The 24,864-nt window shown below is 30.2% G+C and overlaps 1 protein-coding gene and 1 pseudogene across 1 annotated transcript in view; one reads left to right on the top strand and one right to left on the bottom strand.

Annotated features, from left to right (window-relative positions):
- The window catches only part of sev (sevenless), a 146,435-nt gene that overhangs the window by 23,619 nt on the left and 97,952 nt on the right, over positions 1–24,864 (bottom strand). The window contains exons 3-4 of the mRNA XM_014430574.3: positions 6,120–6,179; positions 1,625–1,715 (exon numbers count right to left, since the gene is read on the bottom strand). Of these exons, the coding sequence (XP_014286060.1) occupies positions 1,625–1,715; positions 6,120–6,179 (151 nt within the window). The remainder of the gene's footprint in view (positions 1–1,624; positions 1,716–6,119; positions 6,180–24,864) is intronic.
- Positions 1,267–1,384, top strand: LOC112210150 (U4 spliceosomal RNA; annotated as a pseudogene).

The following is a 24,864-nucleotide window of genomic DNA, read 5'->3' as shown; positions in this document are numbered from 1 at the left end:
TCAAATTAGGAAGATAGTTGTTGGTAGTTCTAGAACTTTATCCCTCCCTTTACAATTATCTACTCACGCCTCTTTTTTAAACCCTTAATATATTAATTCATTTCTTTGGAATTTCCTGATTTTAAAAACATTAAACAACAAATTTATGTCAATAGAATTACAATCTATTTCCCATCTATATAAAATTGATTAAAGTCACCTAAGTATCTTAGGTAACTTCTTCAATGTTCCAACACAATCTTTGGTTCTTTTATAGACATAGTATGTTAGGGTTTTCAAATTGTTTTCGCTAAGCAAAACTTTCGTCAAAAACTAAGCTCTATAATGTTGTTTCACTAATTTAAACCATCTTAACATTTCATAACATAGTGGAATATCATTTTAATATATTTTTTTAACGTGAACATTAGACACGTTAATAAATAAATAGCAGAATACTTAATACTCTTTAAAACAGAAATCGCGTAGTTGTCTAAACTACCGAAAGTAATTTACGAGACAGAAATAAAAACCAAGAAATATTTATAGATCCAGAGTGAGTAGTCATCGAATGAGCCAAAGCGAGATAAAACAGACTCGTTATCAGGGCTTCACCGTGTTAAAATTTATGTTAAATGTTTTTAGCACGTCGTTGTCGGACCTTACAACTTATCTTAATCAGCGTAGTTAATTATTGGAATTGCCTAAGAAAACAATGTAATTATCCTTCGAAACACGGATATTCTTTTGTCTTGTGGATTGTATTATACTCCGTATTACAAGCAGGGTAAATTTCAAATTACATGTGTCGATCGAGAAAGGATTTTGTTCATTATTCAGAAAGGTAAGTTTATTTTAAAGTTAACAAAACAATCGCGGTCATTTAGTTTTGTAAAACGTATAGAGGAGATCATAACACAAAAAAAGGCAATCCTTGCTGACCGGATCCGCTCCACTAATACTCCCTTTTTTTCCTTCATAACCCCTATTTTTGAATTTCATTTATGGTTTTTAGCATGAATATATATATACCAATATATATTCTGGTTCTGCACTGTTTCCTTCTTCTGTAGTGCCTACATTTTAAGGAGTTTTTGAGTTGTATTTTTGTTGTAGTGTTGTGGGCGTTCTTTGAATTTTATTATGTGGTGGGGCACACATTGGTTTTGAAATTAAACTAAATCTAAAAAAACTTATTCCCTAAATACGTGTGCTGGCACGTACTTTACCTGAATTTTTTTCTGGTTTGTTGCCAACGCACCGGAGACTTTAACTAGACTTAGACTTAACTCCGCAAAGAGGCAATATCGTAACCAATGAAAGTCTACTGAGGTGCGATTATTGCTAATTGAAACTAAGACCCCTAAGGAGCGACGATCCTATATCATTTTTGAAATAAATAATCCCTATATCGGGAAGAGAAAACTTAAGACAGTTTAATACAGCAATATTTAAAAAGCGCCTGAAATTGAAAAACGGCGTGAAACCCTCCCGTTAATCTTTTGCATGTGGTTACTTTCAACTTAACCACGATCCACGATACAATCTATGGAATACACCAAGTACCAAATAAAATAAACAATTGCTCTAAAACGGCCAGATGTGCCACTAATAAAGCAGCTATTTTAAATAATATATTACTTACCCTTGAGCTGCTGTAGATAACGGTTAAGAGCGTCATTGCAGCCCATCACGCAGAAGAGTTCCTTTGGAGGCAGCAGCTCTTGAGTACCATTCTGTGAAAGATACCATATACAAATTTGATGTATTATAATTATTACAGATCATTGAATTTATAGTTATAGGTGCACCTTATAGTGTGTTTATAAATGTGTCCCTATCTTTTTTGTTCTTACTCCTAAAAGGTTTTCCATTCAGACAGTTTCTGACAGTCTTAAGCGGTCATTGGAACAAATTTATATATTGTTATTTGATATACTTAGGGCCTTATTTTGTGTGTTTTGAAATATATGTATATATATTGACCTTATTTAAGTGATAATTTATCAATGATTTAGATATAATTTTTTGAACTGTAGATCCTAATACGAAAAGAATAAATGTAACACCTATGATAAACTATATTTACAGTCTTTTTTTTAATCTTTAGCATTTGGTTGATAGAGGTACAATGTCAATCTACTATTGACATTAGGTAGTGTCAACTAATTGTATCAGTACAGCTTTAAAATTCAGCAAAACTGGAATCCTTGACAAAGAAAGATCAGACAAGAAGAGACTAGTGCGAACCGAGACCTATTTAAAGCGTCTATTGTGATCTTGTTAGAGTGGCGCAGTATGCAAATGGAGGATACAGCAAACTGGATCTGTGAACCAACCTTTACGCGACTGTTTTTTAAAGATGAATCCATAAGTTATATGAATTAATTGATGATTTTATTGCCATTTAATGAGATTTTAATGCTAAGTCAATGAATGAAATAATCTGAATATGTCTATAAATACATATGGGTGATTCCTTCTATAGTGTTTCCTTTGCCGCAAAACAGAACCAACTAAATGTTAGTTGAATTATACTTTGTTTTTGTTAATTAAATATGTTATATTTTATCTCATTCTGAAAGATGACGATAATATAATGAACAAAGACTAATTAGGTTACAATTGTCTAGTATCTCTATCAACAATACAAAGTCGCTCTCATAAAAATTAAAATCATTTTATTAGTCACTGATGAAGTTACTATATTTTTCAGATAATAAGTAATAATAAAAACTATTATTTGAACAGATAATACTTTTTTCTTTTTCCAAAATGATTACAGGGGGACATAAATAGTATGTAGCCAGGTTCCTTATCATGGAATTTCCCGAATAAGTCGAATCAATGTTGGCATCGCATTACTGGAGATAAGGATTTTTTAAAAAAAAAAACAAGAAAAAACAATACTAAATTATATCCTACTTAGCAATAGCATTATAGTATTATTTGAGAAGATGGTTGGGGTGCGGTCAGAATATAACACAAATAAGTTGAAATAACTTATTTAATAATAATAATCTTTTTTATTCTGGGATTGATCCCTTAGAATAATATACAGGCGTCAAAATCAGGTTTTAGAGCCTTAGAATAAAATACAAAATGAAAATGGAATTATAAAACGTCATAAAACATAATAAAATAATGAATTTGAAAAGATAAATTTTTTTCTAAATTATTTATTTAATGCAATTTACAACTGTACAAAATAATACAATAGGTAAATATGTTGTATGTTTCATATACACTTGAAAATCTTGGGAAGGAACCACCCATTGGTGGTACTTCAAACATTAATTTAAATTAGAAGGTTGTGGCCATCTTCTTTTCAGACGCCTCGGAGGATTATCAGGAATTGTTAAGGATGAAAGATTAAGAATTAATGGGTTAGGATGGTTAAGGAGTTTGGAATGAAAAGACGCATATCTGTTTTGGGTTAAATCTGCAACGAATGGGATGTTAAGGTCTTTGTGAATGAGTTTAGTTGTGACGTAATGAATCCAGGATTTTACGTAGGATTTTGGATTGTAACGATTGGATGCGGGAAGAATTTGATGGTTTGTGGAGCCCCAGAGCTCAATTCCATATGTCCAAATTGGTCTGATTATCGTAGTGTATACTAATTTTTTGTAGTGAATGGGAAGTTTAGAGCGTTTGTCAAGTTATGTGTTGTAGCAATCGGAATCTACGAGCAGTTTCTTGTCGTTTCAGTCTCGTGTGTGGATTCCAAGTAAGTCTCTTGTCAAGATGGAGTCCTAAGTATCGAATCTGTTCAACAGGCATTAGAAAAAATATAAAAATGAACAACAATAATTAAAAGAATATATAAAATAAGAATAGAACAAATGAAATAAAACCATATGTCATATCATAAAACATAAGATGACTTGTGTTATATTCTGACCGCACCGCAACCATGTTCTCCTCATATATATTGTTCACGGTAAAATATGTTCTCATCATTAAAGTATTATTTATAACGTACAGCCTACACAACATACACCGTGTAGGTATATGTGTTCTTAATACCACCCTTACTTATATCCAAAAACCAAACATGCTCTGCTAAAATTTAATTACTCTATTATTAAATAATTATAACGGTGTGTAAAATCTTCATGTTTAATATGTGCATATCACGTTAAGTAAACTACAGGATAATTATTTAAAAACTAAACTACACATTATTATTATTTTTATTAAATGAAACAATATTCTTCTTGAAGTATAGAAATAATAAGTACTTATTTAGGGGTGGTTTTTAAGCCACAAAGTCTTATTGGATTTATTTTCCACGGACTATATTTATTGGTTTTTAATAATATACATCTTTATTATATTTTTTCATATCTCACAGAGGACATTTTCAGAGAGAAAAGTATATCAGAACATAACAAATAGCTACATAATAAAGTTTTGCAATCAAGTTTAAATTACCAGTATTAAGCAAATGCCATTTTTTTTTTAATCTTCAATATCAAGCTTCTATTTATTTATTTTTAAGGTTAGTTTATTATGTGTTAAACATTTTTGATTGTTTGATATTTTAACATAAATGGATAATCCCTTTAAACAAAAGGCATTAGATGAATCTAATAATGTTCTGCATTATTCGAGATATTAGAACTATTATAAGGAATATTTCAGTTATTTTAGTTATGGACTTCTGTTTAGTTTCTCAAATCGTTACTAATACTATTTTTGGATTTGCTCTTAGAGAAACCACTTACTTTGATTGAGTTTTATCTTTCTTTTTTTTCTAGTAATGATTAAATTTATTTTGAAACTATATTTATTTTGAAACATTATTATTAATTAACTTAAAATTTAATTTAAAATAAATATATTTAGTTAAAAATAATCACTGACATGTGATCTCAAACATATAAAAATAGAAAATCGAGTAAAACAATAATATCTAGTTGATTTGAAACGCAATATATTACCGGTTTTCAATAATGTGTAAATTTGGTAACAATTAAAATAAATAAATGTTAATTGTAGCTATAAACAGAACAAATATGGTGGAAATTGAAAAATAAAATATGAATATTGTGAAAAAAATATAACAAAAAAAAGTTAGTCAATAACAATAATATTGAGAAAATATTATTATTTTAATGATACAATAAATTGTACATATTTTATATATAAAAAGTTATGATTTATTTCGTAAGCTTGAATCAAGAATTATTTACGATTTATAAATAATTCCTTTAAAATATAGGGTTATTAGACGTATGGATTGGCTAAATGCATTGTGTTAACAAATAATTTTATTTATTGGTTTGTATGTAATATAAATATTTCGTAATTTTAACTCATAAATTTAAATATTTGAATATTTGGTAATTAAAACATTTTTTTTGTTTCAGACACCGGAACAATGCTGTCTGTATAAAACAAACGGCGATTGTCGTGCAATTGTTATTGATATTACACCAACAATACGAACTTATGTTTTTTTATGTATGTTATTTTATATAAATGAAATTAAGTTTTTAAGTACCCAAAAACTAATTGACAATTTTTAAATCTAAAAAGGCATTAAAGTGGTAATAAAAAATACTTTAATTTGTTAAAACAATTTAGCCAACATGTAAATTGGGACAGTCAGTTCCTTCTAAGAGCTCAATAAAACAATACTTGTATATTTATAATAACAAAAAAAAATTATTTAAAAAGTAACAAAAGTGATTTTACTAAATTATAAAAATTACTAAAAGTCAATTATAAGAATTTTGGTAATATAAGTGAACAGTGAAATGGTGAGTCAAGTTCTAAATTAATTAGAATGATCTAATAAAAATAATAACTTTCAAATTAATGTATTAAGAGATAATTCAAGTGAAATAATTGAAAGGAAAATTATTAAGAGGACTCGCAAGGAAAATCACCTGAGCATACATAAACTTCAATTTGAATACCAATAATAACCAAGTATTTTGTGACATTTATATTTTAATTTACATTTATGTTGTATCATTTAAATTTTAAGCTGGTTTTTATTAATTTAGGAAATATCATTTCTTATATAAATAAACTATGTTGTCTTTTAAAATTTAAATATTCCTGGATTAAATTATCAATAAAATTAAACTTTAAAAATAAAAGATGTTTACATGACATAATCAACTTACACAGACAGTCTTACAGCTTGCTTCTAATGCCTTCTCCCATAGCGCACAACCCATCAGACACTGAAAATAGGAAATGAAATTCTATTAAAATTTTATACTCATAATAATGCTTACAATAAAGTTACTTTTATGATTATTCATTAATTAAGTATGATTATAGATATTATGAAAAAATCCTTTATGTGTAATTAAATAGTAAGTATTTAATTTACAAATTCACATATATGTAATCAAACAGTATAATATTAATCTTTTTATATGTGTTTTTAAGTGGCTTAACATTATTATTAAGCTACAAGTGTTAACCACTTAACTTAAAAATACTTAAATATTATAAGATACATTGCTTTTATGGCAGCTGAAGTTAAATTCTTGAACGTTCTGGTAATTTAAAAATTAATATAATTAAAAATAATTACAAAATTGAATGACCTGCATCTGGTAAATATAACTATAATGATAGTATTAAGATGATTGAAATGCATGAGTTATCGGATTAAATGAAGGACAAATAACTAAAGAGTTAATCAGTTTTAAGAAGGTGAGTAAACGTCCTAGCGATCGGCCAAAACGTGTATAGGTGGATTTCGTACAAGTCAAGAGAAGCAATTCAAATCATAATCCTGGCAGGCGCTTTAGGCATACCATTCCGCATAGCAAACTGGTATACCGAACAGAGTAGAGCGAAATTAGTTTCACTAAAACTGTAGCTAAATTAATCGTAAAATTGCTATGAACACAATGCTTATTCATGTATATTATTTAAAAAACAAAAAAATATTGTATGCTTAATATATTTGCTTAGTGATTAATTAAACTGCAGTTTTATTGCGACTAATTTTTAATTAGTAACCGAGTTTTAATCAGCTCAACTCTACGAAAAGATAACAGATTTTGCAATTGAAGGACTAGCTGCATAAGAAGACTTCCAATTCTACAAAGTTCTAATAACTTGAAAAAAAAGTTATTCAAATTCATATTTGAGAAAATTCTTTTTAAAAAATATCTAGCATTAGAAAATGACATATTCTTTGTAACCTGAACTAAAGAAGAAGCTTAAATGATTTCATACGCCATAGGAATATTCAGTAAAGTGATGGTGATGACATTACTTTTACTTTCTGTGATGACAATAACAAAACGCTCTTACTGTACTCAATAATATCTAGGTAGATATGTATAAAATAATATTTTGAATTTAGTTATCAAGAATTCGTTCTAATGTGTACGTCTTCGAAAAGTGATGTATCAACTTTTCAAAAACAAAGACTTGAGAACGATTAAGATTAATTTCATTTCCCGTTTAAGTATATATAAAATTAAGCTTCCTTCTTGTTTACTTATAATGTCAATGTATTGTTTGTTACTTCTTGACAATGTTATAGGTCTAATAAGTCACGGAGCTACATCCTTCTTGCACCATTACATGAAAGTGCTACTGACTAGCAGAACACTTTGGTACTAATAGAATCCTTCCTGAACTAGCAAGTAAATTTCAGGTGGATCTCATAGGATTAGGTTTGAAGGATTTTAGGATCAGGGCTAACATTAAAACTATCGATAATAATCAGCCTCCTTGGGCTAAAAGCTTGCTCATTTAAACACGACGGCCGGTAGACAGTGTTGCCAGGGGAGAGCTATTAACGATAGGTGGCAACACTGATTGCCTCTATGACTCTATGGTCGTGGGAGGCAGGATATGGCACTTGCCACCTCCAACCACGTGGCTTGCCACTAAGTGAGCGCTGAGCTTTACTAACGTCTATATTTATTGGCTAGTATTCGGCCAATGAGATGGGATGGATATGCTCCAAAGATTTTCTGCATAAAAAATTAAATCGAAAGATTGCTTACAGAGAACTAATGCATACCTACACTATAATATAAAGCTAGGTGTTCGTGGATCGTTGCAATGCAAACCCTTAGAAGACTATTTTTTTAATGAAGATTCTTTTTAGGGTTTAGGAGTGTAATAAGACGTGTTAGAAAAAAACAACATATTCTAAGTCAGAGTTCCTCAATCTTGTACTCGCTCGACGTCACATATGCCTGCCTAATATAACCTGTACCAATAGTGTCCAAAACCATTATCGATTGTTTTCATAATTTAGTAAATATTTATATTTGTAAAATTAATGAATAACTGTTATGGAAGAATTTTTGTTTTTGAAAAAATAGATTTAACTAAACCTGTATAAATTTTAGTTTAAATAAAATAAAATAATTTATTTATGCTGACGTTTCGACCAGAGTTTCAGGTCTTCATCAGGGAGATCAGTAGGGAATGCTAGCTAAAACTGTTCCGAATTTTAACTAATCTAAATCTAGTCTAAATCTACGGTCAACTATCCACACCTCATTACCTCAAAAAAGTGTTTGGGTTAATTGGCTGAAGGCACTACAATGGTGTAAAATGTAAATACTCCCACGTGATATTTGATAGTACAAGTAGCGGTAGTGGAGCTATTGTCACGTTAATCCCACAAATAGTAGAACTATATTATAATTGCCTAATTATTTATTCCACTAATTACTTCGTGATACCTAAAACAAAGGTATTGAAGGTACGGCCATGATAAAATTTACGGTCACACTAGGTATAGCATCATAGCTTCCAGTACATATTACGGCCATGAATCTACTGTACTATGTATAGTGAGATTGGTGACTGTGGCAGGTCAGATACAGTCATGTTAAAGTCCTTCTACACGGTAAAGCATTACAGACACAACAGTAACTGTCACGACAACTCCATGGTGTACACTGTAAGAGAGATATTGTTACGATAACATATTCTGTCATGGCAGTAGTTTTTTTTTAATTGGTCTTTTCTTTTCCTTTGAATTTCTGATGTTAGTTAATCAGAAGCACATAGTTATGTAATGACCAAGTTTTTGAAAAAGGCAAGTTCAATAAAAATTTAACTCCAGTGAAATAGCAGTATTCAGCTCTTTTTTCCGATAAAATATTTATAGATAGTAAAAACTAACGTTAGTGTATTGTAGGAAATTTCGAAGACAAAACTTAAGCCTCGCAAATAGCAGGAAATAACCAATAAGTTAGCGTTTCACCAATAAAGCGATAATCCAGAAAACGTTAAGGTATATATTTATCTTTCTAGGAGGTAGTTCTCATTTGAATTGTTGATGTGAGATGTAATATTTCTGTTTTTCATTCATCCAATTTTCTCTGTTTTTTCTATTCCAATGATGGCTGAATAGCTTCAAGTTAACTATAATTTTATGATCATTTTACCTAACCTAGAATTCCTATTCTAACAACAGACTTCAAATATATGAGATAGAAACATGGGAATGGACCGTCGTGTTGATATTAAGATGATAACGTGGTTGAACGTGTTCCAACAATGAATGTAATTACTTTCATGTCCTTAAACAATGTTCCCCTCCTGACCCGTGGATGCTCCAGTTGTTCCAACAGACCGTCATGTAGATCAGCCGCCAAGGTCGCTCACGAGTGTGACATTTCAATTGAGAATACAATTGCTCGAGTAACGACACTCTGATATACTCAATGGCTTCAGAGATTTATTGCTCTGCTTCTTGATTCCTCTATTGTTATCGTAAACGTCTCCATTGGGATCTTTATGGAGAGGGTAGGGGGGATACTATATGGGTGCAGTACCCTCTGGGATAGCGGAACAAAGATCTTAAATCCTAATTTTTATTATGTATAAACAAGGCATTGCATTTAATAAATTGATATAACTTTCTAAACCTTTGTAAGCAATTATTTACTTATAATCAAAGAAAGAATATCTTTATTAATTGCTTAATGCGTTCTATATGAAAAAACAAACATTACAAACGTGTATTCTGTCTAAAAGAGGTGACGGACGATCACTTCAGATGCATCAATTGGAATGATGAATTGAGCGGACTGGAGTGGTTGAACTTAGGTGAACTTCAAGTAATCCTCTAACGATCACTCCAAATGGAACGGTGGAATGCTTGAACTGAAAACAACTTCAAAACTCAGGATCACACCATGTTTAATAGGAGATGACATATCACTAAAAAGATACAACCACAAATGTATCAAATTTATAATAGTAAACAATACATGAACATTGTTCCAAAATAGTACACAATTTTTCATTGCATATATTTTATTTTTAACCAATGTATTAATGTTAATTTGTTAGTTATTTATAATTTATGCTTATTTACTTTATTGTCCTTTTTAATTATTTTCAGTGTATGGCAAATATTAGATGAAATTACAGTTACAATTACTTTCCAACTATTATAATTCGAATTAATTACAATAAATAGTTGAACCAAAATAATTGCAATCACTAATTTCTGTCAACTTTAATTGCAATTATATTTTGCCCAACAATGATTTAAAAAATTAAAATCTGTACCGCTACAACCCATGAAGGGTCAGGGGTTCAGTACTTAGTAAGGAAGTACTGTTACTAGACCAACGGTTGTGCAAGGAGGTGATATGATCACTCTCAACCGCCCAGATTTTTACCCAATTAAAGGGTATATGAGACTGGGTGGACTCAAGAACCCACAGTGTTGACTCACGACTACAGTGTAACATAAAATAATTTTCTGCCGAGTCGAACATGTATTTTATATTTTAAATTTACAAATATTTTAATATACTGATTAATAAAACTCTTTAGGATTGAGGTGATGTTAATATTGCCTTTAAAACTGCAAGGACGTTTAATCATTTAACTTAAATCATCCCAACACACAAATCTTTACTTAGCACAAAAATTCTCATCTTCAAATAATTTTTAAATACATTGAAGTTCCTGGTTGTTAACTGATACAACAGAATCATGTCATTACAATCAATTTTACGGTACTAGATTAAGCCATAAAACGATTTTATTGCTTCGTCTAATAACCTTCTATTGCGTTTCACACTCTGAGGTACCCGCACTGTCGTTTTAGAAATAGATTATACTTTAATTTATAGTAATTAACTCAGTCATAAGATGTTATTTTATAAACGATGTGGCTCTATACTCATTATTATATGTTTAAATAATGCAGTTGATTTAGAATTATAATGTTAAAATAACAATTTAAAGAGAATTATCGAATTAGATTTGATTTTTTAGAATAAAATTTACAGTAGGATACCGCGTTTAAAAAATTCGTGTTAAAAAAAATATTTTCTCATGGTGGAGGCAAAGTAGAGGGTGGAATTTGATGAAATTAATACCCGATAATTAATTAATGGTTACTACCCCAACTTACATCCAAATTTGTTCCAAATACATATAGGTAAATAAAAAATGTGGCCGGAATCTTATAAATTCGTTAAGAGAACAACTAGATACTAATGCCTACAATTCCTGAAAAGTTCATCGAAATTGGGCTTTCGCTTCAATTAATGAGGACTCGACACAAATTTGACTACATGCAAATTTTCGATTATAAGGGAATTTTTTTTCAAAAATTTGTACAAATTTTTGCTTCTTCACTAACGAGGATATGAAACTTGGTTAATGAATAAGCCAAAAACTAAAAATTAGCTTATTTTGAAATGTATAGTGATTCGAAATTAAAATCACAAGTTCCATGAAAGTAGTAGTTAATACCTTAATAATATACATTATGACCATAAATGACTAATGACATACTGTGTAATATATTGCTTTTTTTTTTTTTTTTTTTTTTTTTTTTTTTTTTTTTTTTTTCTAACCAGACGTATACGGAAAGATCAATTAATAAACAATGGTTAAACCAAGCCCTTTAATCGAAAGCCAGAGATTATTAGTGTACTTTGAATTATTGTTTTCTTTTCTCAAAAAAACGTTTATGGTCACCTTATACCTTATATTTAAAGGTGCCTTATACGTTTGCCAAACAATGACAAATGCATGCGCAAGCATGTGAACGGGTTATTTGGATTGGCTGGTACAAGTTGGTCTGAATTTATGGTCAAACCGTTGGATGTCGGTTTTTGAACACAAAACTCTTGTGCCGCATCCACACCTTTGTGTTCAGTTGGCATTGTTTTAGAGCTGCCATAGATAAATGTTTATGCTCTCTGTGTTTTAATTAATTCAAAAAATTTCCCAAACCTTCTGATTCAATAATTAACTTTATATTGTATATTTTAAAATTAAATCAATTCGGTGTAAATCCATTGTTTCAAACGTTGTTAATTAACTTTAGAGGTTTTTTATTCAATATAGCATAGATATACATTTATAGACATTATATGTATATAAATATAGATTATTTTTTATAATAAAAATTCTAGAACGATCGTTAAGTTTAAAGACTATGAAATGAAAATCAATCTTTATTTTGGGACACTTGGTCAACTAAGAACATCAATTTGGAACAATTTTAGCAGTTTTGTCTGGCTATGTTAACTTTTGAACATCACTAAATGAATCTATTACAATATTTATATAACATAAAATATATATATATATAATATATATCCTATTATCGTAAATATATTTATACATGCTTATATTGTTTTCTATTATTCACAGGTTTACAGAAGTTTAATAGTCAAGGTGATGGATATATAATTAGTGTTTGAGTGATTTTAAGGGGGAAGCTTTACGTATGGATATGAGTAAGGAGTTTCAAAATGTACTACTATTTCTTTGAATTATCAATTATATACAACCTACTTTACTGATAATTACGTTTCTTTTCAATTAGCATATCTTTATTTTCTTCCTTTTTATAATGAAAATCGAATGAAATAGCGGACATAAATTAAAAGAACATACAAGCGTGTATCGATGTTTGTTGCTTGCTTTGTAGAACTAGTTGCGGCAAGTGATAAACGCGTAAATCCAGCATAATATTTTTCACCCTAAATATATCGATTATGGGTTATCGAAACGATAGAGTCAAAACATCGAAACAACCAACTTATAAATACAACAACGTAATTGTTTTCTTATACTTAACAGTCAGTAATTATTTATTCTGACCAAAGTGGTTAAAGAACCATCTTAAAGAAACAGCCGACTACTACAAAGAAAACATAAATAGAAGGTAATTATACTGTTTGTTTTTTTAAACAAACAAAAAAGGTGGGGAAAAAAGACAAGACGTCATTCATTGCTTGTTCAAGTGATAAATCACCTTCGAAATACCTTTACTATATTTAGATACAAGAACAGGTTGTTACTACGGCACGTGGCACTGGAACTGCTAATAATAACCGCAGTTCCTCTATCACCTGGAACGGTTCCAGGCCCATTCATAACAATGGCGCCGTGTATCTATCATTCGATCAGTGACTGTCGTATCGCTTTTGATTTAGTAGATTAAGTAGTTTATAAATATTTGCATAAATCATGTCGTGAACTATATTATAGAACTTTAGATCACGATTAAGATGAATTCGTATTGAGTATAAATAACATTTAATTTAAATAAATCAAAATTAAATATTATTCAATTTGATGGCTCCTATCACCAAATCAAACCAAAGTAACGTGTTATTACTTTGGTTTGATTGAATATGATAAAATTACTTTTAAAATTTTGCGGTTTTTAAAACTTATTTACCTCTTAAATATGCTACAGTAAAAGTTGCGTCTGAAATTAATCCGGTTTTATTATTATACATTGGAAAATATGAGCCCTTTGGCTGACCGAATGGTTAATTCCCACTTATTTTCAGAAAAGTAATATTAACAATATTTTTCGTAGTAATATTCTTATATTTTGTTAAATTGTTGAAGAATCAAAATTAAATTCGTATTTTCAACGGATGTTATGTTAAATACCATAATGTGGTATTTTCTTTTTTAAGCCATTTATCAGTTCTCAAATAAGGTTAATTTCTAAACAATTTTAGTCTTTGTTGAAAAAAAAAATCATTTAAGATCTGACTTCCGAATAATTATATGATAAGATACGTATTTTTTCTATTCGACTTGATTTCAAAGTTTTTATCTATTCTTAAAATCCAGAAATGCAACGAATATCATATTTTTTTTTTTTCAGAGTAATATTTAAAGCTGAAGGGAGGTTATAGAACGGGAATAATTTTATCTTATATTTATTATTTTAAATCATGATTTTAAAAATTAAATTTATGACATCACTTTAGCAACCACGGAACTTCAGAGATGCCGTTTGACTTTCGAAATGAAAACTCGATCTTCCCACTCTGGTAATAATAGAGTAGTAACTACTTCTGTATGTTAAAAACTTCCATGAAGGGGGTAAACAAACAAAAAAAAATAATCAAGTGCAAGTGACTCATTTTTCTTGAACTTATCACAATAAGTTTTTTTCTATGCTGGCTCAAAGACCAACATTGTTTCCATTAATTCAGAGGAAAGTTTGAATGTACTGGATAGTTAGCAATGAACTTTAGCCTCTCAGTTATACTGAAATTGACTGCCTTAGATCTCCAATGTTTATTTTTCTTTTCATTTTGTTTATTTCCTTTAAAATTTGTTTACATTTTATCCCAATATATTGTGATTTAACTTAATTTTAGAATTACATTTAAGATGCTTGTTAACAGGAAACCCTCTAATGAGTGCAACTCGAGATAGAGGGTAGGTTAAGCTCTGGTCACTCTATTCTATACTTAGATGAGTACTGTAAGTTTGATACATTTTGATTATACTTTTATAGTTTGATGAATAAAGTTTAATACATTTAACATTTGATATATATTGACAGTAGCCATTGCACATTCCTGTGGTACTCTTTCTTTACCTAAAAATTAAATTAATTTTATAATCCTTATTTATTTTACTCCAATTTAAAAGTAATTTATATTTATCAAATATCATTTATATTTATCACTTGAGTGTTTACTGAGGTTTGACATTTTTTAAATTTACTGTCTTTTTTATGGTCACCTGGTTTCGTTAATATTCCATAGTATAAAGATTCCGAAATCAAAATTTTTAATTCTTGGAAAAGTGATTTTGAGGATTCTTGATTTTTTTTAATAACTATACAAATAATACTTTTTTTGTACTTTAATCACCGGATTTAAAACTATTAACTGTTCACTCCATAAAAATATCCGTTGCTGGAAGATAGGCTGAGCCCATGTGAAATAATAAGTTCCTAAATATTTGATGTTATTAAGTACGGGGTGAATTAAGTTTAATTAATGTTTAGAGTTAATTTTAACTGATTTAGCCATTTTCAAGTCAGCTTTTAAGCCAGTTTCTGTTTTTTCTGGAATTTCCTTCCGGCCTTTGCCTATAAAAATTAATACGCAATCATCTGCGAAAAGACTATTTTTTCATTGCGATCACTTTCTGAATGTAATTAGACAGTAGATTATTGTTATATCAAAAATAACATTGGCCCTAGTACTGTCCCTTGTGAGATACCATATTCGACTATTTGTTCATCACTTTTTTGACAGCAGGTTTGGAATATATGAAGATTCTTTATAGCCATGATGATTGAAATTGAAAAGACTTATCTCTCATCAGTTTTGTCCCGACGGTTTGCCTTAACTTTTTTATATAATTAATGTAATTAATTTTCCAAACCGAATCACACCCGTGGTGATTTCATTATAGTTACTGAACCCATAGACCCTCAGTGACCCCTGGGGTGGCTCGGTGCTAGATGGACGTCCCCTGATTTAGAGCTAGCACTGGATCTAACACTTCGCCCCCCAGGCGCCTTATCAGATGACACCCGACAGCTGGAAACTCGCCCCTCCGGAGATGCGGGAGTCAGTATCAATTGTAAGGTCAGATGCGGGCAGATAATCCTCGCTACCATTTAGAAGCAAATTGTCTCTCCTCTTCTTCCTCATTAATGACGCCTCGGCAGTGCCCCTTGGATAGCTTTATTTCATCTCCTCTTCACAATTACAATAATAATCCATTATTCCAACTAAATAGATATATTTTTCCTTTAGAATTATTTCCACATTTTCTTATCATTATTAATTATAAAATTATGAGATGAAACTTATTCATCATATGTCATTGACTTCATTTATCTGAGATTTTCACAGTTGCGTAGTCCGGGTTTCAGTTAACACCAGTATCAAGTTCCTAATATTGATCTTCATGCTCCACAAGAAGTTTCAGTATTTTTGAGTTGTCGAACTGGTGTGAAAATATAATGAACATTGAACATTGGTGTGCATAGGTAACACAACCATAGCTGTGGAGGGCCTAAAATAGTTGTCAAATATAATTCTATACACCATATACAACGCACTTGGTCTTTTGAAATAATTTTGTTTTTACTTGATTTAAAATTGTGGATTAAACAACTTTGTGGGGTAGAGCACTTTTGTCCTCATAGCCTCATACTTTATTTCATTATTACGTAAACCTTAAGACATTCAATTTTTTAAAACATTTGTTTGTTTTTTTTGCTAAAACCCATCGAAAATCTATAGAGGAAATGACAAGATTCATTTTACGGCCCTTAAGAAATAAATTTTGACTGACCCAGATGAGAATAAAACCCACGACCTTTAGAACTAAGCGCTGTGGAACTTACGTTGCCCTCCCACCTCCACTATATCAAAGATGTAGACGGTATTGTTGGAAAACTCTCAGGTATTCTTGGAAAAATCTTTTCGTTTATCCTCTTTTTGTCAAACATTAACTTCAGGATTATATGGATCCGGTAAAAGCTTCCTTCAAACCAAGGTTTTCACCCTAACGAATCCCACTGACTTCACCTTAGAGAAAGCATTGAGTGGCCCAAGCAAAAAGTTCAAATGCGGTTCGTTAGCATTGCTCTACACACTGCTGTACAATGTTCCCGGTGTGCTTTCTTTTGGACATTTTTTTTTTTTTAAGGACACTTTTTGTTAAATCAGTTCTATATTAATGTATGCTTATTTTATTATTTTAATATAAACTATAGATTTTTCAGTTAATTACATGTATTAAATAATTTCAACTAATCAAGACTCTTCAATACAAAAATATCGAACATACAGAAATAAGAAAAAAAAATCTGCTCAAAATTTTATTGATTTTGTTCAAAAATGTATTAATTATGTTTATAAGTAAAAAAATACCAACCACAATCATGGCGCGATTATAATTATCTTAAACTGAAAAATTAAAATAACAATTAAGTGTATTTTTTCTATTTTTAATTATTAAAGCATTTACTAAAAGGTTTTAAAAATTATAGATTTTGATTATTTTTAGTTGAACTTTAATATTTAATTTTTAAAATATAATTCTTGATGTTTTATTACATATTTAGAAAAAATAAACTCATATTTATGTAATTTTGTTTTACCTGAGGCAGACCCGGCAATGCTTCGCTATTGCTATATTTAAAGAAGTATAAATATTAATTGAACACAATTGAAACTTTGATATCAATTACTATATAGATGAAGTGATAAGACTATAACTATAGTAATATATAGAATTAACTTCAACACTACTCAACAAATCTACATTAAACTTTGCAGCGATTTAAGGCTCTATAAACTGCACCAAAGAACACCAACCGGGTCTAATTAAACAAATTAGAATCGGAGATATAAAATAAAACCATTCGACGAGTCTTTTTTCTTTTAAAAACTAATATGTCGCTCTTATAAAGGTATTAAATCTAAATTTTATTAAATTGAATAAAATGCAGTAGTTATGAACGATTATATTAACAGTGATTACCGGAAGAAAAACAGAATTCTCCAAATAAATCAAGATGAAAATTATCAAATTTTTAGTATTTTCGAAAAATAGTATTTGAGGGTTTCAGGCGACGCTGAAACGAAAATGATTTGATTTTTCCTGAAAATAAATTTTGTTGACCAACTTAACTGAAATTCTCATTATGATTTTAATTTTTAGTAAGTAAAAAATCATTTAATAGAATCAGTAATTTTTTTTTTTTAATTCTTCAGAAAGAGAAAAATCGATTAACATATAATAACCATGAAAAAATGAATATGTTCTGAGCTACTGGACAAAAATACTTAATTTTATTAACAACTCTTTTTATTACGAGTCCATAATCTTCCTAGGAAAATCCTCAACATTTAGCAAAGCTGCAGATGTACGAACAAACAAATATTCAATTTTATATATTAGATATGTTTGGACAATTGAACTATATAAATAAATTTAAAAATCATTAACATGTAATTCTAAGGTGAGTCCTAAATTAGTTTGGGGTTAGTGAACCGTTGCATGGTTTTTCCAATGCAGTTCTAATGTTTTGGTCAAACAGTCAAGTAAGCAAAGTTGTTTAATCTTTCATTTAGTACCTCTGTTAATGTATGCATTTATAAAGGTAAGTTTTATTTTTAAACAAATATAATTGTTATAAGTTAGCACACATTAAGGTTTTAAAATATGATGAATTATAGACGACATCAAAGATTATAAATCTTAATACAAAAGGTGATGCATAAATTTACAATTATTCTAATAAAAATAACAATTAGAAAGGAGTAAGTAAAATAAATATGATTTCAACATTACGCGAATAAACGATAAAAGGAGTTGTTAACCTAGGAAGATGCTAAAAGAACTTTATAAGAGGCAAATTATATTTAGAAAATTAATATATCCTTGTAATGTATTATGTTACAGTAGTGTTATTAAGAGATACAAGTATCTTTAATTTAGGTCTTTTTGTTCAATTAGTCTAGTAAAAATGCTTAAAATTTTACTGTACCTAGAAGTGTAAACTAATTTCTGTAATTGTAAGTGTAATTTATATTTATTTTATTGTAATTATATATTACAATAAAAAATATAAAGGTATTGAAAGTTATACAGATAATACTTTATATATTTCTTTGAAAAAGGTTATTATAATTAATCAGGGAACAACAAAATCATCACCTCATTAATTCTTGCTTGGAGAAGTTTGTCGGGGGGTGCGGTCAGCAAGGAACAACATAAATAAACAAAACCATATTTATTTATTTTATGCCGACGTTTCAACCTGAGTTTCAGGTCTTCATCAGGGGTTGTGGCGTAGAGTGCACTAATTAATTCTTTCTTCTTTTGATAAATATTAATTAAAGTTTTTTCTTTTTTTTTAGTATTGACTTATTAATTAATTATTTTTAATTGCTTATTTATGTTTGCTCGCTATAGCACGAAATTTTTCAACATTCACTGACTAACCCAAACTAGTAAAAACATGGTCCGACTCCAGAGGAAGTCATATTTTTAATACTAATTATAATTTATTTTTTTTGGCGCGATCTATATAGCGGGCGTGAATTGCCACTTCCTTCCTGTTGTGGATCGACCAATAGGTGCGTTATAATTAAACACTTACTCACAGTTCCTGATCTAATGCCGTGTTTCCTAACAATTAGTGTACTTTAGTTTCTTTGCTGGAGCCTAGTCTCTAATTGTTCCCGTCAATATATTAAAAAGGCTGGTCGGGTTCCCATGTCCTACTTTTTTTCTGTAGGTTGAGTACAGCTCGTTGAAGAGATAGGAACCTACGATGTCCTTCAAATGTTCCTTCAATTATACATTGACAAGATGACATCATAAAATCTCATCTTGTCCGAAAAAATTCTTTAGAACCGTCTTGACCTTTTTTACTCTCCTTTATTGTATAGAATTACGACTATAATGTGCTGGTGTTTTAGAAGGAGATAACAGATACAACTTAGAAAAGTAAAAATTCACTATAATTATTCGTCATTTGTTGTGTTTTAGGGGGATTTTGTTTCACCAAGTCAACTGGCAACAAAAAACTCTCCTTCCTCAAAGCTGAAATATACATTCCCGTATACCCTACAAATATTTCTGTAGCGTTTACATAGTATGTTACTTTGGTTTATAAAAAACAGAGGGAGAGAGAGATTTTATTGTTCTTGTTATTGTTAATTACAGTTTATAATATGACGTGATGCTCTGAGACTAGTGTCTCATTGAGCAATGTAAATTATTCAGGTTTCTGGGAACAAAATAAGTTTCATGAAATCAAGAACAAGAAAGAAAAGTATTTTCAAACCTGTTAACTTCTTTGAAAAAAAAAATAAAAATAAAAGATTAATGAAATATTAATAATAAAATAAAAATGTAAACCCTCTGGAAATATTAGGTATCTTAAATGATGTTATAAATACAAATTATTACAAAATAAAATTCTTCATAAACAAGAAATTACATGTAAAAAATATCATTTATTCAAATACAAATCAATTTTTAAAAAATGAATAATAATAAATAAAAATAAAAAACAAACAACATTTCTTCTTGAACCAAAATAATATTTAAAATATACTACTCAACGGGGAATATTGAATAAACAAAATAATATTCCTATAGATACGAAATTATTACAAAATAATATTTTTGTTAAAGAGACAAAAACAAAAATTACACAATTTAAAATCTTTATTAAACTTCGAATAAACAAAATAATCTCTGAGAGACTCCCCCCCCCACAGTGAAGGTGATATTTGCCTAGTTATTTACAGTTGATCAACCTATTCTAACCATGGTGGGGGGGGGGGTTAAATTTTTCATTTTGTGGGACCACCACATAATAGAAAAAGTCAACGCTTCAAGGCCGGATTCGAACCAGCGCCACAATCTCTAAACGGTAAACCTAGACCTAGGCCTAACTATCTGAGCTACGGACGGCCAAGAGATTTTATTGAAAAAAGTTGTGCTACGCAACTGCTCGTAGCAAAGCATAGTTGTTACTATTAAAAAAAGATTTTTTTTAAATCTTACTGTATATAGGCAAAGTAAAATTAATTTAAAAAACATAATAGCAACATAATTTTTTTTCTTTGTTTTTGTGATTTAACATTTTTATTTTACATATTATAGTTGTTTTTTCCTTTTTCCATTATGTTCCTAAATATAATTTCTTCCTCTTAAACAAATATAAGATAAAATTACAACCCACAATATATATAGTAAACCTATTTAAATAACGTTACAATATACATATAAACAAATCTAACATATTCTGGCACAAAGTTGATATCTAATTCAAATTTTTAAAAAAGTAGGAAAAATGCTGTCATTCAGAGAAATTTAGAACTTAACATAAAAAAAGCGTTTTGAGGACTAACGGCCTAGAGGAACACGTATTAAAATTTAATTACCTATCAGAATGGTAAAAAAAAATTATACTATACTATCTGATGTTTCTGAGTTGGAGTCGATGAAGGAAGATAGTGGATCACAAAGTCTACCATTCGTGCCAAGTCACCTAATTGGGATCCACCAAATTTCATTCAGAATGAGGTGAAGATAGGGGGGTGCGGTCAGCAGAGGAAACACAAGTAAACAAAAGAATTATTTATTTGTGCCGACCTTTCGAACCATTTTCAGGTCTTCATCAGGGGTATAAAAACAAAAAGACAATTACCACACCATTCAGAGAAAAAAATAAAAAATAAAAATAAATAATATATAACAAATTTGGAAATATTCATAACAATGAAATGTAAATATTAAGTAGTTGATTAATAACTATGGAATAAGACAGTTATTAATCAACTAGTTTATATTTACATTTCATTGTTATGAATATTTCCAAATTTGTTATATATTATTTATTTTTATTTTTTATTTTTTTCTCTCTGAATGGTGGTAGTTGTAGGTTGTAGGTTGTAGTTGTCTTTTTGTTTTTATGGCCATGATGAAGACCTGAAAATTAGGTCGAAACGTTGGCACAAATAAATATTTTTTTTGTGTATTTGTGTTTTTATTTTGCAGACCGCACCCCCCGACCATCTTCTCCTCTTAAATTTCATTCTGATATTTCGGACACTAGAAGTCAAATGGAGAATACATGTTATCAGTAACTTTTTATTTTTTTATTTTCCGGTCAAGACTCCCATTGGAGTCCTATACTGCCTAACCATGGTTGGGGGTCAAAGTTCTTTATTTTGTGGGACCGACCACCACTCAATGAAAAAAGTCAACGCCCCAGGCCGGATTCGAACCGCCATTGCCAATAGACATCAAAATTGGTAAGACTGTGTCTTAACCACTGAGCTATGGGCAGCCCTATCAGTAACTTCTTGTATATTGATATATTTATGAATTACAGTTAAACCTTGAGCCGAACTCATATAAATATGAATGAAGGTTTTTCCGAACAATAGAATACCTCTGCTCTTATTTATTTACAAAAGATGACCGAAATTTTGCAACTAGGCAAACCTTGTGAAGATATGTTTGTGAATATTCATGCATCTAGTTGTTAATATGCGAGCCGCTTCACCTATGGAAATGAAAAAAAAATGTATTATCGCCAGTAAAATATAATTTTTAAGTTTTTTTTATCGCCATGAAAAATTGACTCTACTAAACCTCTACTGACTTTTATTACTGATGGAGAAGAGAAGTTTATTAATGGATGCAATGAAAGTTGGAGCAAAATAATGGATGACTACAGTTAGTGAAGGGAGCGCGGTAGCCACGGGGTAAAGCGCGTAGCTACTAACTCCAAGGACCTGAGCTCGAATCCGGCTGGGCATACCATTGTTTTCTGTTACACTAGAGGTATTCATGATCTTTAGTTTAACATATTAAAGCGTGTTAAATGGAAAAACTAATGTTAAATGGAGAAATATTTCTTTCTTTTGCCATGTTAAAACGATATAACATATAACATGGATGAGTCTGTTAAATGGAGAATGACGTCACGAAACAGACCAGCTAAGCTTGTCACTATTTCATTTGTTGGCGTGTTAGGTTACTTACTCATAGTTTGTATTTTGTTTTGTTTTTTTCTTTTGTCTTGTGTTTTGGACTTTATAAAAAATACAATCAGTAGCCAAACTTTTACATTTCTACTTTTCACTTATTTTAGGCATGTTGTAATCAATTACTGCAATCAAAACTAAGAAATAAACAATAACATGAAGTTATGGCGGGAAAGGTTACTAAACAAGTTGCTTAGAACATCCCCTAGGAGCTCTTATGCATTTAACATGACTTTAAATAGGTCTGCTCACAATCCTATACTTATAATATTTAACATGGTAAAACATTTTACATTTAACACAATATCATGAATACCCCTCATGTTATATCGTTATAACATGGTAAAAGAAGGAAATATTTCTCCTTTTAACATCAGTTTTTTTCCATTTAACACGCTTTAACATGTTAAACTAAAGATCATGAATACTCCTACTGTAGCCGTGAGTCAATTCCTGTGGGTTCTGAAACCCTCCTGGGGCCCACCCAGGCTCTTATATTGGATACCCTTAATTGGGTAAAAATCTGGCGGTCGACCATGATTCTGACTAAATTACCTCCTTGCAAAACCGTTGGTTTAGTAACAGTACTTCTTTACTAAGTTACTGAACCCCTGACCCTTCATGGGTTGTAGCGGTACAGATTTTAATTTTTTTTTAACAGTCAATGATACTGGCAGGACGACTGGTATTGCAGGAAGCTAGGATTCGCTTGCGAGTTATAGAGCTACTATAATAAAAATAATAATTAAATTCTGAATTAATTTGTAAACATTAGAAGTATTCATGATCTTTAGTTTAATATGTTAAAGCGTGTGAAATGGTAAAACTTATATTAAAAGGAGAAATATTTACTTCTTTTACCATGTTAAAACGATATAACATGTAATATGGATGAGAGTCTGTTAAATGCGTAACGTCATTACGTTACGCAACAGACCAGCTGAGCTCGTCACCATTTTATTTGTTGTCGTGTTAGGTTACTTGCACGTAGTTTGTGTTTTGATTGCGTAAGTATTGTTTAAGATGTTTTTATAACTAATAAAGCAATGGATGACAATAATAATAATGTAATGCAGTTGTCAATTAGCTCATCTTGATTCTGTTCATCACGAGTTAAAAGACCAACAAGGCACTCTGTAGCCAAACTTTCCTACTACTAGCCAAACTAGCAAAAAAAAAAGTTAGGCATATTGTAATAAATTACTTTAATCAAAACAAATAAGTAAACGAAAACATGAAGTTTAGGAAGAAAAGGTTACAAAACAAGTTGCTCAGAAAATCCGCTAGGAGCTCTTATGTATATAATCATTAATTATGACCTGAGAATGACGGGTCTTTAGAGCTGAATTTAATAAAAAATATGGATTATGAATGAATTTCTTATTAGACTATACAAAAAATGGTTTTCACCCAATGGACTAATACTGATTAAAAAATCAGAAATAATCTAAAATAGATTTGAAAGAAAGGACCTCCGAACAATTACAGGAGCGATCTGAGATCAGAGCCTTAACACAAGGAGGAGGAGAACTTACAACGAACTGCTTGCAAAGACTGGACAGTCAGTACCTCATGATATGAAGGAGAGGAGGTTAAGATGAGCGGAACATGTGGCTCAAAACAATCCATCAGGGCGCCTCTATAGAATGAATGCCTGTCTTCTTCACGCCGATGATATTTGGAAGACCAATGTGATGCTAAATTCGAAGCTAACTTCCTGATGTGCTAAATAATATTTGAGGAAAAGAGATAAATGTTTCTGGAAATACATAAAAACCTTCTCTTCCCGTTATATAAATATCTTCATAACGACAGACAGCGATCGCTCATATTACATCTGACGCAAAAATTGTAGGCTTTCTTCTGTACAAAGTGGCACGCATGTTAAGCTGTATGTAATTGGACGAAATAAATGGGGGGCGCCATAATGGGCATTTCTAGCGCATCTGTCGGCCCACTGGCGTTTAGGGGTCGCGTCAGTCGCGAATTATTTTCTATATTAAGGAAGTCATCGCCTGGGGCCTTCTTAGAACTCAGTAGCTAGTTCACTGGGTCACGAGAATTTAAGTCATTTATTCTTAGCCTTAAAATGAAATGTTAG

This window comes from Halyomorpha halys, unplaced genomic scaffold, assembly GCF_000696795.3.
Source record: "Halyomorpha halys isolate HHAL.00 unplaced genomic scaffold, Hhal_1.1 Scaffold899.1, whole genome shotgun sequence".
Classification (NCBI taxonomy): domain Eukaryota; kingdom Metazoa; phylum Arthropoda; class Insecta; order Hemiptera; family Pentatomidae; genus Halyomorpha; species Halyomorpha halys.
Note: the sequence above shows the minus strand (reverse complement) of the source record. Positions and strands in the feature narration are given on the sequence as shown.